Genomic DNA, 15,614 nt, shown 5'->3' on the forward strand with positions numbered 1-15,614 from the left:
ATTCCATGAAATAGGTATTTTCCTCATTTAAACAGGGTTATTTTTGTTTCAGGCATTTGCTTTGACAGCACAGGTTAGATCAGCTAATGCAAAGCACAGAGAATAAGGAGAGACTGTCATAACACAAGGAACCAACAGTGCTCAAGTCAGCCCAGCACCTTCAACAAAGAACAACCCAGGGATGGATCATCCATGTTGTAGTTTAATTGTGCTACAAGTACAAACACATCCAAGCTACACTCAAGCCCAAACGCAATATAATGAATTTTTGTTATAAACCTGAATGGTTTAAAGGGATTAAACCTAAATGGTTTAAAGATTAATGACCAGTTCCCCCTCTTCCCCTTCAGCTGTACATTCACTGTATGATTTGTGACAGACTTTACCATTTATTTTTTTATCCACAGTTTTTCCATTGTATCCATATTCTCCCACCCACCCCCTCCTCTCTTTTGTTACCCTGGATAATCAAGAACCAGCTCTATGTAAAACAATTTGCCTAAAAGCACAAGAGTCTTTGCAGCCACAAAGATTGGAAGCTACTGTTAATAAGAAGTACAATTATAAAATCTTAAGTGATGTAAGCAATCAATTATTTATTCACCTTGTTATAAAACAACCACACCTACTGCTTCAGCAAAGAAACCAGTTCAATCTTGAACAGAGGAAAAGGACAAAAAAATTGCTATGGAAAGCTGCTGAGCAATAATCTGTGTTGTGAAGCTTTAAATTGGAAGTTAAGAATATTGCTGCTAATTCAGATACAACCATGAACCATGACCAGCACAGAAATGACATTTAGACTAAACAAAGATCAAATAGTAGAAAAAACAATTTTCTTACCATCAAAGAAAGGTTTGGGTTGGAAGGGATCTTAATGCTCATCTAGTTCCAATTCCCCTACCATCAGCAGGGACATCTTCCACTAGGCCAGCCACATCCAACTTCAACAACACTTCAAGGGATGCAAAGTTCACGACTTCTCTAGGCAACCTGTTCTAGCACCTCACCACCATCACAGTGAAGAATTTATTCCTTATTACCTCATCTAAGCCTGTCCTCTGTCAGTTTAAGGCCATTGCTCCTTGTCCTCTCACTACATGCCCCTCTCAAACTATCTTTCAGGCCCTCTCTAAGTCTCCCTGAAGTCTTCTCTTCTCCAGGCTGAACAATCCCAGCTCTTGGCCTTCACAGGAGAGGTGCTGCAGCCCCCGATCATCTTTGTGGCCCTCCTCTGGACTCACTCCAAAGTGTCCATGTACTTCTTATGCTGGAGGCCCCAGAGTTGGATGCAGTACTCCAGGTGGGGTTTCACAAGAGTGAAGCAAATGCTGAAGAACTGTCTCCCTTGACCGGCTGGCCATGCTGCTTTTAATAAGGCCCAGGATGCAATTGGCTTTCAGGGCTGCAAGTGCACACTGCCAGCTCACGTTGAGGCTCTTGTCAACCAACACCCCCAAGTTTTCTGCTGAGGGTTGCTTTCAATCCATTCTCCACCCCACTTGTATTTGTGGTCAGGACTGCTTTGACCCATGTGCAGAACCTTGCACCTGACTGTGATGAATTTCTCTCCTTGAATTCCTTTGCACTGTTGCATGCAAAAAGAAGGCAAGTTCAGTGGCTGAATACTAGTACACTTCCTGCTAGAGTAGGGTCTTTAGAACTTACGGCAAGATCTTAAGTTCATTTAGAAACAAAAGGCTCTGGCTTTATCACAATCAAGTGCTTGCCACCCTCACAGATCCTTAAGCCCACTCCTCCAAAAAGAACTGCTTGCATTTTACAAAGTCTGTTTTAAGACAACGTGCATTTCTTCGGTTTCCCATTTTCTGCTCTTGGGATTCAAATGCCTTTCTGTGGTTGCTACATGATAGAATAAGCCTTTGCTACACCTGTCTAGCCTGTGTCCTTTACAGATCTCTGATCACAGAAACTCTTCAACTGACACAAGTATGTTGCCCAGTATTCCTTGTCCTCAAGAGAGTACACCAACGTTTGCGCTGTACAACATGGAGATCTGTAAGAGCTGTCCAAAATAAAGAATTCAAATAAATTCCTAAGCACCTCGGTGGATCTACGAGTTCTTTACTCCAATGCATCTGAACTGCAACAATCAATCTCCGAAAGAAAGAAATCCTTTATTATGCCTCCTACTAACTTGCATCTTTTTAAAGGAGTGACACTCTCTCTAGTTCTCAGATCCTTCTCATCCTCTTTCCACTTCTAATCCATTGAGAAAGGAATCCACATGCAATTACCATTTCTGAGATCTTAGTCCAAGTTAGAAGTCTATTCAAAGAGTGAGACTGTAGGCACAAGTTTGCTTCTGTAGCATTTTATTCAGTGGATTTTCTTACCAAACGCCTTTCTGAGAAATGAATAATAAATTTCAAACATTACCTAACTAGAGCCTGAGGCATAAGTAGTACCTGATCATACCATCAGGTCCACATCACCACATGGCAGCCTTAGCAGCATGCTGACCAGGCTGTTTTGGAAAAGACAGTGTGTGGAGGGAAATGTTAGCATATCCCAGCTTCAGGAAGACAGACAAAGAAGGTGCAGTCACTGAGCAGTCTCTGCAGTCCCTGAGCAACCAGGCAAAGGGAGCCCTTGATCTGTACAGGACTGAGCTAAACTGCTCCTTTCCCTCCCCTACTCCATTGCCAACATGAAATCCCTGCCCATTTCAGTGCTTCATGCCACTCTTGTCATTGCAGTATCTATACCAGAAGATGGAAGAAAATCTTACACAAAATAGTTCTCAGTCTGCCATGGATTTGTACTCTTAATGGAAATGCCTTGCAGGGCCTTTATGGGCAGCTCTTCCAACTGCATTTTATTGTACAGTGAATTTTTAAACACAATCTCAGCGTATTGCCATTCCTGGAATGGAAAAATATAAGCTTGGACACAACACTGGTACTTCCAGACCAACATAATATGCTCTGCCAAGCACTGACTTCCATATATCACTAGACATACTCTAATAAAATAGTTGATTACTCAGCTAAGCTCAGCAATATCTCAGAAGGCAAGTCTTGTATTTAGCTTTTAGAGTGCAAAGTCTAGGGGCTCATTTGATTTGCACATGTAAATCTCTACATTAAAAAAATAGTCAGCAACAAATCCATAGCACAAGCAAATCCTTTCTTCATTATTGTGCAAAAATCTGTGTACCATTTATAGTAAATGCCATAATTCTGGATAGACAGGACCCCAGAGCACAGAAATTCACCTGCAAAACTGAATGGTTTCTGGGGACAAGTCCAGTGGTCTCTGTTTTTCACATACAAAGTCATACAAGTTTGGCAGGTGCACACAACATACATTTGGAAAACTGGTCTGTCACCACTTTCATGCTCAGCTACAAGTTGCAAGCCATCAGGGAATGAATAGTGATGGTGTAAGTCGCACTTATGCAGCATTATTTTGCAATTCTTAACCAATAATGGACTTGGCCCAAAACACAAAGCATCTGTGGAGAAACTATTTTTAGTACCAAGATACCTAATAAAGGTCAACACTGAAGCCAGTTCAAGTCCTGCAACTAAAGCATTGCATTTTCAATATACTAACCTGCAACCATAACCTCAGTTTCACCACTCACAGAAACCAGAACAAACAGGTTATAAAACTTTTTTTTTTAATGAAGCAGTCCCAGAAGCAGACAGCCAGACCAACATCACCTGCAGCACCTGACCTGAGTACGTTAGCCTGGCAGGTTCTGGTGCCAAACAAATCCTGTTTAAGTCTCTCTGGTCCTATTAAAGTTTTCTACCTTGATAACCTTTACCATTCAGGTAAAGGGTCTTTTATCCCTAGAGTCTGCATCATGTGGAAGTAACCTTTCTAAAGCTAAACTCTGTGTCATATAACTGAGGTCTGCATTAAAAATAGTCTCCTCCTAAGTCACACTCCCAACACCATTGTATTGCTTGGCATCCAAATTTCAAAACTAGAAATGTACCAGTAAAGACAAGATCCACTAGAAAAAGAACACAAACAAACCTGTCTCGTTATTTCCCAACCTCATCTCCTAAACTCTGTTGCCATGCCAAGACAGGCTTATAGCTGACTTAACTTGCAAGTACTTGAGAGACTGAGTACATGTTTAGTTTTAAATAAAGGGAATCTTTCTGTAAGTATCCACTTACTGATGAATCTTAGCATAATAGCAAACATTATTTAAATGGAAAACAGTGAGCAGGCACTACATTTATGCAGTCTAACAAAGAGACATGCAAGTCTTCTTACAGACTTTCAGTGCACCACATTGCAAGCACCCTCTACTTATTTCTGCTCTTCCCAGAAATGAAGTGCACTGCTCCTTAGAAATAGAGCTCTGAATCAGAATAACAATGAAACACTGACATTGGTTAGCTCTTCCAGGATTAAAAATTCAATGGCTATTTCTGACAATCTGGAAGACATTAGATCATTACAGAATGTAAATGTCATTTCATTGAGAAGTTATTGTAGATCTTCCATAGAAGTTGAAGTGAGCAATTCCCAACCCCCTCCCAACCTGCCCTCAGACAGGGTTATTAACTGTCTGCATAGGTGATTAAATTTCAGCCTGAGAGCTACATCTCTAAGCCTAGAAGTAATTCAAGCAGATTCAAGCAAAGCATCTTGCATTAAATTGCTATTGTCTTTAATCACTACACTCATCATACATCTTCAACTTTATTCTGATAGTATATTAATAGCTTGACCTTTTCACTACCATCATCTGTGCTGACTCTGGATAGAGTTGATGCATAATAGCAAAGAAGAACAGAAAATGACTTAAATATTTTGCCCTTGGCCTTCAAATCTAAAAGCATTTTGTTCTGTTATGCTAAAACACTTTTCCCCCTAAAAGTCACTTCAGAAACCAAACCATCTAGCAAGTTATTTTTATTCAGCTATATATGGTCTCCACCTTAATAGAGACCTTCTAAAGCATACATCCTTCTACTTTAGTTGGAAGCAATAACTATAACAAGGAAAAGAATTAATTATTTTTGTGCAACAAGCCTGTGATTTGAATACTGTGAAGAGCAGCAACAATTCCATTGGGCTTTGCTCCTATATACCACATCCTTTCTTATGAACAGAAGTAGTTCACCCGTATGTCAAAAGCACTCAGCCCAAACAGGCCTGGTGTTTGTGAGCAGTGAGAGTCAAACCAGAGGACAGATCCAGCAGGCCAGACACTAACTACGTTATCAGCCTGCACAGAATCATCAGTTCACACAAACAACTGTAAACACTTCCTGCCTCAGAAAACCCTCACAGCCTACAGGCTATGTGGCCAAACAAGTCATGAGACTGGAGAGGCAAGCCACACCAAGATGAAGACTAAGAACTGCTTATTTTTTATTATTCCTAACTGGAGTTTCCATTTGTATCTTTCCTTCCACAGCTCATGGATGTGAACAGTTAAGGAGGTTTAACTTGACACATGCACATTTTTTACGTGTCGTTCTAACAAATTTGCCAATAAATCACTTTTGAGATTAAAGGAGTTTCTTTAAACATTTGTATTATGTGTGTGCTAGATATTCTATCCAGGTTATTTATATTTTCACATCCACACCTCAAGGGCTGTCAAGCTCCTGTCTTCCTAGCTCCAGCATGCTCAGGAGTGAGACGTTGGCTCCTGGACATGCTAGCTGCAAAATTTATATTTGGCTTCAACAAATCTCACTTCAGAAGTCTCTAACAAAAGTGAATTAGACGACTGATGGGAAAAGTATGTGTGAACCTCAGTTTAGCCTTAACGTTTTGGTAAGAGTAAATACCCGAAGTGGAAGGGAGATAGGATCCATTGGGGATTAGGTTTACAACATCGTTATCTCCACAAGGAAGACAACATTTACCATTTCTTTGAACAATCTTGAAACGTCCTCCTGCTCATCTGTCCTCTACAGAAGAGAATTCATTCTGGCAACACTCGCTCTTTGCCCAGAGTAAGAGAAAAACAGATTTGATACGTACAAATCACGTACATACAAGCCCCCAGCGTTTTCGATTCTCGTCCTAATGATCTCCGAATTGCTCACTGAAATTTCCCGGCCAGTATCTACCCCGCTCTTGTAGATCGGGATAACGCAAAACCACGATCCAGAGGGGACCATACCCGCACCGGAGTCTCTCCTCCACACCGGCCGCCTCCGCACATCCCCCGCGCAGGTCCCGCTCCCTGTGCCCAGCACACCGCTCTGCTCCCGGACCCGCCGGGCTCCGGCGCTGGGCCAGCTCGCGTCTAACGGAGACCGACGCCCGCCCAGCCCGAGGAAGGCGCCTCGGAGCCCCGGTCCGCCCTGCCCGGGAAGGCTGCGGGGACAGCGGCTCCCGGTCCCCACAGCCGCGGGCGAACGAACCTCCTGGCATTCCCGGACCTGCCGCAGCCACTGGGGCCCCCACAGGGGAAAAGGACCCTTCCGTGCGGCAGCCACCGCCCGTCCCCAAAGGGCAGTCCCCTCCTATTCCCCTCGGGAGGGCACGGGGGACACCCTTTCTATAGGACATGGGGCACCCTTCACCATTCCCCGAGCCGAGGCACCACTGAGGCGCGGGGCAGCGGCAGGGTGGAGGCGGTGGACCGGGAATGTCATTTGGAGGTGGCGGTGACAGCGCTCCTCTGCCCAGCGCCGAAATGCGACTCGGAGCAGAAGGAGGATGCCGGGAGCGAGGGGACTGAGGCGACAGCAACCGCGCCGGGGACCCCGCGACCCCGGCCCCGCACCTCGCAGCCGTAGAGCTGCCCCAGCTGCTCCACGATCCACTCCTCCAGCACCAGCCGCTTCCGCAGCTCCTTCCGATCGTATTTCACCGTCACTTTCCCCTGCTGGTGGCGCCGCTGCTGGACCTGCACCACGGCCGCCGCTGCCGACACCGAGTCCTCCCGAGAGGAGCTGCCGGAGGAGCTGCCGCTCCCGCCGCCGCCGCGGGGGCTCTGGAAGAAAACGCGGTTCCCGCCGCCTCCGCCCGCTGCTGCCGCCGCCTCGCTGCCCCCGGTCGCCACCGACATGCTCCGCTCCGCCGCGGCTCCCGCCGAGCCGAAAGGCGCCCGCCGCCGCTACCGCCGGGCCGCAGCAGCCGCCGCTCACGCGTGTGCTCCGCTCCCCCGCACCTGCCGCTTAAAGCCTCGCAAGGCTCGGCGGCGCAGCGGCCCCGCCGCCGGGGGTGGGCCCGGACGGGCCGGGGCGGGGACAGAGGCGGGGCTGTGTGGCTCGGAGCGGCTCGGCTCGGCTCGGCTCGGCTCGGCTCGGCACGGCACGGGTCAGCGTGCCCGGCGTGAGCAGCTCGAGCGGAGCGTGGAGCACCCCGAGAGCGCCGCGGGGCTGCCCCGTGCCGGCGAAACGTGGGCGGCCGCTGCTCGCCGCCGGCGGAGGCGGAACGGCTGTGCCCGCGGCAGGGCGCTCCCGGGGAGCATACGCTCGCTGGGTGGTTTATACTTCTTTTTTTCTGTAAGGAAATGCAGTATTGCCCCGTCACGCACACTACGTTTATATACATTGCATACCTGCAGCACTTAAACGCTGAATGCGACCGTTTTCTTCTTTTCGTGGTGTGTGCGGGCGTGGGTGCGCGTGAATGGTTTCAGGATAGTGAATCTCAAGAGCTGATGTTTCAAGCTATCAGCAATCAGTGTAACAATAAGCCACGTGGAGATGGCTTTCTAAAACGCTCAGGTTAGCATCAGTGCTTTCAGCAGCCTCTCGTCTCTCAGGAGACACTGAGTGAAATCACTGATGGCCCATCCTACACACCATAATGTGCTGTGACTGCAAGCAAGCAGCCAGCATAGCACAGGCACTGGGTAGGGATGCCAAACCATCCCCATTAGCAAAGAGGTTCTCCTGTGACAATGGGTAGAAGACGACCTCTTGCATGTGCAGAGCTGGGACTGGAAGAGCTTGGTGTCCCAAGTTTGGGTATGGCTGAGGGAATTATCTACTGTCCACACTGCCCTGGGGGTGAATGTCTCAAGTCAGCAGGGAGCAGAGGGGAAGAGACACCCATGGCCACATCTGCCTGGGTGTATCTGCCTCAGTCAGATCCTTGCTGCTGTTTGGCATGGCCATGTGGTAGCAGTGACATTTCAGCTTTTTCTGCTCTCAGCATGTGACACAGCACTCAGAAAGAGGCTAGCATGAGGCATTTGAGCCTCATCAGGCTATTTAGGTAAAACACACATTGTGCCACTAAAGGGATCATAATCTGATAAAATCTTATTACTGGTCTGAAATGCTATGATAGCTTTTAGATTTTCATCTCAAAAAAGCACTAGTTTTTCAAAGCAAAGCATATGGAGTTAAGCTCCTTATCGGTGTGTGGGGACCACATGATTTTCAGAGATACTGAGCAATTGCAACTAGGTACCAGTGTAGGTCACACTTGAAGCTTGGGCTGCAAGCAGAGCTTGAGAAAAATCATATCCCACAAATGTGAGTTTATGCAAGTCTCCCCTATTCACAGGGCAGCCATTACACAAGTGAATATCAACTTCCAGATGGATAGTGCTGCCTGCCTGGCTTTTATAACTCTAGGCTTGTGTAAATGCAGTAGGAAAATACCATCATCAACAACGTGTTCTTAGAGAAACCAAAAAGAATACAAAAGAGTTTTTGAAAGAGGGGAGTGGCTGGTTTTTAAACATTTGTGTTTGGAGCGGCCTATAATTTGGGTCTACAGCTCTGCATGTCATGTTGGAAGTCTGCTGCTGACGTACTCAGCCACAAAACTTGAAACTTTCTTGTTCAGAGCAAGAACATTTTCATCTTTATAGATTGGTTGATGTTTACAGTTGCTGAGAAAAAAATTGATTAATGTGAAAGAAGGTCAATATTGCTTAAGAGGCTTTTAAAAGTCATATTAAGTATGATACTTGGATATATTCTATGAGATATAAAGCAGGAATACCCAAACTTTCACCAAAATAGGATGTTTTCTGGAGCCAAAAGAACACTGAGGTGTTCCACACTGGACCTAAGCTGACTAGAAAATACCGAGCTTTTTCTTCTCTGCTGTAGCAAATATCAGGTGAACAGATGCTAAAATATTTTCTTTGAGTGTGAGAATCCAAGAGGTCTCAGCTGAAGGACTTTTCTGATACTATCACTAACAGGATATTGTAATCACGGCAGACATTCAAAATCTGGTACCCGCTATTCAAATAACACTTCCACAACACTCTGAAAGTAGAAAATGAAATACTGGTGATTAAAAAGCATGTCCTCAGAGGTTATAATTTCAAAGTTACAATTCTAACATAATGCATAGTGCTTGGTAAGTGTGGGTGGATGAGAAACTGGTAGAACTGCCAGCATTGTCATGAGGCAGTTTTATGTGCCATTGGTTTTTCATTCAGTTTTTAAAGAGAGCGCATTCCTCAGGAAGCCAGAGCAAAAACTGCTGCCAAGAATCTTTTCTGCAGTGATTTTGCTTCATTTGAAAGAAAGAACTAGTTGTTTAAAAGTCAAAGTTGAGCAAAAACGTTTAGGTCTGCTAATATCCTGGGAATGAGCACTGCAGTACAGTGTGGGCAGAATCTCTGCTTTACTCCTGAGTGGCTGGAGGCATGTGAGAGCATTTCTTGGAGACAGAAGTTTCCTCACAAATACTTCTCCATACCACAACGGAACCATTAATGGTTACACCCATAACAAATAAAAGAGTAAATGTGGCAGGAGAAAGACAATCCTTCCTAAAACTTCAGTCTTAGTTTTAGACATACCTTAAGGAATGAATTCAGTGCATAAGAGATTAGGCTTCATGGATGAGGCTTTTTCAGCAGCTGAATCAAAATCACAGTGCAGCATTTCGTCTAAAGCTAATGATTGATCAATAAAGCCAAAGGGAAGATAAAATACTACACTTCTGAAATTTTGTGCTCTTTCAGTGTGATTATGTCTAGATCTCTCTCACAAGAGCATTGTATAAGGTGGCAGGATGAGTAAGGAACAGACAACATGAAATAGGAAACACCAAAGGCAGAGGAACACTTGCATAACCTGCACTTCCATATGTTTCTTTCCCAAAGAGTGGATGTGGGGATCTCTTGTGAATGTAAGCAACATAAGGCTGCATCCACTTCCCATGTGTATATTGTACAGTCCTAATCTGTTTTGCAGCCAAAGAAAATAATACAGAACATATGGACTAATTTTTCAGGAGGCTTAGGCAGTGACCCTTAGGGATTCAAGGCCCTGAGCGTTAATTGCCTTTTCACCTTTACTAACCCTCTATGACAGCACATTTATTCTCTTCCTAAACAATTGATACTTCCCAACAGTGCTGGCCACAAATGTCAGCTTAGATTCATTTCTGTACCTAAGAGGTTCTTCTTCAGGCAAGCTTGCTGTTTAGGAAATTAACTTTAGATTTGTTATCTCCAGTGATAGTCTGAATTCCCATTTTCCTATGTTGTCAAATACTACAATGGCCAAAACCAAGAACTCTTTTGTAATGCTGCTCTCCACAGGTTTTCCTTCCCCAGAGGTTGCTCTAAGGAAGGACTCCTGCAGCTTGTGTCTTCTCCATGGTTTTCCATTGTTTCACAGCAACTTCTCTTATGTTTTTCCATTATTTTTTCTGAACAACTTTGGAAATAATAGTTGCTGGACTTTGAAATAAACCAATATGTATCTTAAAATTTCCTTTTTTTCAGCATTTATTATTTTCCTGAGGCATTTGTCTTTCAGGGATTCGTGTGAATTTAGTTCTAGTGCTTTGTACCTCACATGATGAGGTATTAATGAAGAAATTAAGAGCTGAGTGAAAAACTCATAGCTGGAGATTTTCCGCAACACAGAATTGTTTAAAGCTGCAAAGTACACACCAGTTGGTGATTTTATTTCCTTATTGAAATGCACATTTGCTTTTACATATTCTCAGAATCATAGGAGTCATTTCATGCTTGTATTCCTTGGCTTGTTAACAAAATACTCAAGAGTTGCCAGGAAATCTGCTAGGTGTGTAATGATAGACTCCATTATTTTTGCAAGGCCAGACAGTTTTTGCCTACTGGCTAACTCTGCCTTTCAAAAGCTCTGTGTGGCATCTTTGTGAGCTGTGAGACTTCGCTCCAGGCTCACCAGTGAGATTCACTGTTGCAGGGCTTCTCTTTTGCATGATTATTGGAAACTTCCATCAACCAGATAGTCTGTCTTGTGCCTGGTGACGGCATCTGAGGAACCTGTAGACACTATCCTGAGTTAATTGATGTGTAAGAAAAGTGTATTGAATTAATTGATGTGTAGGAAAAGTGTATTTTTGTGTAAGAAAAGTGTTTCATCTGTGAGGAGCCTTGACATCCCATTCAGCTGGGGGGAGGTATCATCTCTCTGGTGTGGGTGCTGGGGTCATGGTTGAGCATTGCCTTGTCTGGATCAGTGTTGCCATCCTGCTCATCAGTAAGCTTCATCATCACTTCAGGGGGATCCTACCCTACTTCATAAGCCACTGCAGAACTAAGTTTTGCTTTCATCACAGCAGTACCCCATGTGTGTCAGACCGTGTGTAAGTGTCATTTTTGAGTCTCCTATTTGAATTTAGCTTGGGGCTATGAGCTGCTAATGGGCTCTGTGTCTCTAAGTGATTTCCTACTTTGCATGTCCTAATTAATGCCCCTCCCTCTGACTGATAACTTTCTTGTCTTTCCAGATATATTATGATTTTGTTTTCATTTATAATTGCTTTTCATCTGTTTGTAATATTGATGTTCCATACTCCAAAGACTCTGTGTTTGTGTCAATCTATCACTCTCAGCACTGCTGACTTTTTGTTCTTGCTCATCATCCTTTTGATGCTCCAAACCCCTACTTTTTTGGTTTGTTTTGCCTTTATTACAAAGCTCATCACAGTCTGGCTCTTACAAATGTTTGTTACCAAGGGCTGCTTTGTCCTTTGTTCTTCCTTGTGAAGAGAATAGTGGCTCATTGCTCAACCTGCTGCTGTTTTACCTATAGTAAAAACAGTAACTCTATAATATGACTTAGATAAAATAATGGCACAAAGCAAATATTTTTTCTATTGAAGTGTTTGCTCTGGTCCCTTTTGCTTATAATATTATCTGTTTATAGCTTGAATGAAACTTTGGAAGTTTTGGATTTCAGGAGGAGACTGTTTGATATGCTTAAGTTACACTGGTGAAGATACACTCAGGTACAAGGTAAGTACAACATGAGAGAGAAAAAACAGAGGGAAAAATAAATTTCCACACATTCACTCATTATACAAAATGTGCACAATGACAATTTCTTCCTGTCTCAGAGCAGACATACAAGCATGGAATGTGACTGTAGCCTCACTTCCACCCTACACCAGTAGTGGCTAGACACCACAATGGCCTGAATCTGCCAGCAGTGGCCATATCTCTGTGGTGGAATTCCTCCAAACTCTCACCTTACTCAGGTAGTGCAGGGCTGCAAGATACACCTCTGTAGCTGCTCCCAGACAAGCAGACTCATTAGGACCCCTCCATACCACCTGTCCATAGGAGCAGTCTCTCCTTCCCCCAGTTCTGCTGATGGCTGCACAGCTGGTGTCCTCAGAAGGCAGAAAGCTGCCCTTCAGGCTCCCTGTGATTGCCTGTCTTGGCAGTTTACATGGCATTTGGGGTGTTCAGCTCTGGCTCTCCCAGCTGCTCTTGCAGCAGCAGTGGTGGGAAAGGACACAGGGTCCTTTGGAGCAGGAGGTCTCTGTGGAAGAGCTCCAGTGTGCAAAGGCTGGCAGCCTGGGCTCCCACTGCTGTGCCTCAGAACACAGTCAGAAATTTAGAGAGCTCTCAAGTGTCAGGTACAACCCCTCCAAGCATCTCTGCTTGGTGCCTGCTGTTCAGACATGTTAGGATGCACAGCCTGTGCTGTTATGGCACTTTGTGTGGAGGATAGGTAGCAACTAAAGAAGTGGGTAACCTCTGTTTACTTGCACTTGCCCTCAATAACACCAGCAATTCCTGGTACAAATAGCCTATGATTGTTCACCTGAGCACTACCATCCGTGCTGTCACTTTTATTTAGAAAGATGTGACAGCCATCCTTTTTTCTGGAAGGGATTAGTGGGGAGGTAGGGAATCAATAAAGGCAAAGATTTGAAAAAAAAAAGCCAACAGCAAAACAAACCAGGAAGCAGGGTTGGACAATTAACATCCCACAGCCTCTAGTAATATTGATTGTTGTTTTGCCCTTGAATCCCACTCTGCTTACATAGAAGTATTAACCCTTTGGTAAAATGCTAGGGGAGAAAATGAGTGAAAGTATTTGTACTAGTTCATAAAAAGAGATAAACAAAAATATTAAAAGATAGTATGGGTTAGAGAGTATGACATTAATATCTAGATTGATAACTGTCAGGATCAGTCATCTCCCAGAATGGTACCTGTCACCTCTGCTACACAATCCATTTCCCTTGCACTCAAGAAATAATGAAGAATGATAATATGTTATTCTGCATAACTTAGCCAGCCTGTAAAGGAGGAACATAATGTGGTTTACCCATTTTGCTTGGCAATTAGTGGTGAGTGATGGAATTTAGGAATGAAGCTGAGAAGAAAAAAAAAGAAAGCTAGACTGACGGTAATGACTTAGAAATTTTGATACCAATAGTCCTGCCTTCCTTCAGGTCCTCTCACCCCTACTTCTTGGTGCATTCTGCAGAAGAATGTATGCATAGTGACCCCAAGATTGTCTGAAAACTGGCAGCTAAAACCTGGCTGTTCTTGGTTCTTGTACAACCAAGATAAACATGATAAACTTCCCAAATCCTTTCCCAACTCTTTTGGGAAAGCAGGAGCCCTGCTGGGCTGTTTATCATAGAAAGAGCCTGTGCTCTCTCTGCTATAACAAGAGATGCCAAGAGCACGTTAAAAACATGAGGTAATGGATGCCATCCCAGTGCACACTCTTCCAAGCTAAATGCCATTTTGAAGGAGGAGGCATAAATAATCAAGAAGGCTTGCTGGTGAAAGCTATCAGCTAGGAATAGAAAATAGAGACTAGAGAATACAAAACAAAGAGCAGAAGTAGAGCAATACTACTTAGGTGCCTTTCTGAAAGATTTTTAGAAGAGTGCTGAACACACTTTTCAAGTTGTTGAATATTCCAAGATGCCAGTATCTAGTAAATTAAAAACATGGAGGGTGCAGGATTGAAGACAGGAGATCAGCAATATGTAGAACTGCAACAAAACCAGTTCATCAGTTTTATATGTATATCACAGGATGCAATTCAATAAAAGAAATGCAAACACTCCATATTCATCTGGAATATCAGCTACACAAACACACAATTGGAAAATGTGAATTTGACAGCAGTTCTACCAACAAGAACCAAAAAGAGATCTGAATTGCAGGCTGAACATGAGTCAAAAACATGTTCAGCCAGCAACATGCTGTGCTGAAAAAAGCTACATTGCAGTGGAGTGTATAAAGTTTGTCATGCATATGAGACATGAAGTAACTTTACTGTGCAAGATTCTGTGGGTTAGGGCTCTTAATTCTCACTTGTTAACACTGTGAGACTCCAGAAGAGATTGGACCTATTTGGTAGAAATTGAAGAGAAGCAACTGGAATGACTGGACATCTAAAAGACATACCCCTTTTGTAATATCCTACAGGGAAAGACTAAAGGAAACAGAAATATTTTGTTTATAAAATGCAGATGTGTTGATAAAGCCGAGGGAAATAACGTGCTCTGGATCTCATGTGGGGAGTGCAGGGAATAAAGAGCCTAAACTGAAGCGAAAGAGATTTTGATTAAATGTACTCAAAAAATTTCAAACAGTAAGGATAGAGAAATGACAAAATATGGTGCCTAGGGAGACTGTGCAATGCATATCTTCAGAGGTTTTTCAGAAAGAAAAAGGCAAATATTTATTGTCCACTTATTTCTCTTCAGAGAGAGTTTATTCAGTCTGAAGGTAACGAGATGAACCAGGAGTCTCTCAGGCTACAGCTCTCCCCCTAAGCTCTCAAGGGTCAGGAGAAGGCTCAAGCACTGGTACCCAGCTACTCACGAAGTGTACCCATTAGAGTCCAGCCTGCCCTGGTCACTGACCTGAGGAAATAATCTCCAAGGACTGTCCCCAACATCCTCTATGGACAAGGCTTTCATACATGGGAGGAAAGTATTCCTCTGCACCATGGTATTTACCCTTAGGGAGAAAGAAGAGGTCATGACCCCATTTCTTGTAAAGACAAGCCTAAAAGTGCCCTCCAGTCCTAATTTCTCTGGGTATTTCTGTACCAAGCTATTTTTAACAAGGAGAATCCAAAAGCTCTCTCTAAATATGTGCAATTTAAGTGAATAAGCTTTTGTGTGTACAACAACAGGCTCTGGGGCATTCATGCAATTTTGCTTCACTTAGTAGCTCTGTATAAATAACGTAGGAAAAGAAATATTCTATGTGCATGCATAAGATGTTAATAAATACAAAATAGTTATAATAATTCATTCCATTATTACCAAGATGCAAGTCCCATTAGCCTAAACACTTTCACAAATCTGTAGCAAGAGGTTAAAAAATCATGGTCATGTAAGAACATTTTCTTAAGTGAAAAAAATGAGATTGTCTAAAGTAATTTTTAGCATAAGGCACAATTTCATATTCCCTCCCCCCC

The 15,614-nt window shown here is 43.7% G+C and overlaps 2 protein-coding genes across 2 annotated transcripts in view; one reads left to right on the forward strand and one right to left on the reverse strand.

The window, feature by feature from the left end:
- The window catches only part of PPP1R14C (protein phosphatase 1 regulatory inhibitor subunit 14C), a 51,021-nt gene extending 43,958 nt beyond the window's left edge, over window positions 1-7,063 (reverse strand). The window contains exon 1 of the mRNA XM_054279898.1: window positions 6,737-7,063. Coding sequence (XP_054135873.1) covers window positions 6,737-7,021 — 285 coding nt within the window. The 5' untranslated portion in view covers window positions 7,022-7,063. The remainder of the gene's footprint in view (window positions 1-6,736) is intronic.
- The window catches only part of LRP11 (LDL receptor related protein 11), a 65,838-nt gene continuing 57,243 nt past the window's right edge, over window positions 7,020-15,614 (forward strand). The window contains exon 1 of the mRNA XM_054279035.1: window positions 7,020-7,460. Coding sequence (XP_054135010.1) covers window positions 7,020-7,460 — 441 coding nt within the window. The remainder of the gene's footprint in view (window positions 7,461-15,614) is intronic.

The sequence above is a fragment of the Melozone crissalis genome, unplaced genomic scaffold (assembly GCF_028551555.1).
Source record: "Melozone crissalis strain CALT ecotype California unplaced genomic scaffold, PUWL_Pcris_2 ptg000027l_1, whole genome shotgun sequence".
Classification (NCBI taxonomy): domain Eukaryota; kingdom Metazoa; phylum Chordata; class Aves; order Passeriformes; family Passerellidae; genus Melozone; species Melozone crissalis.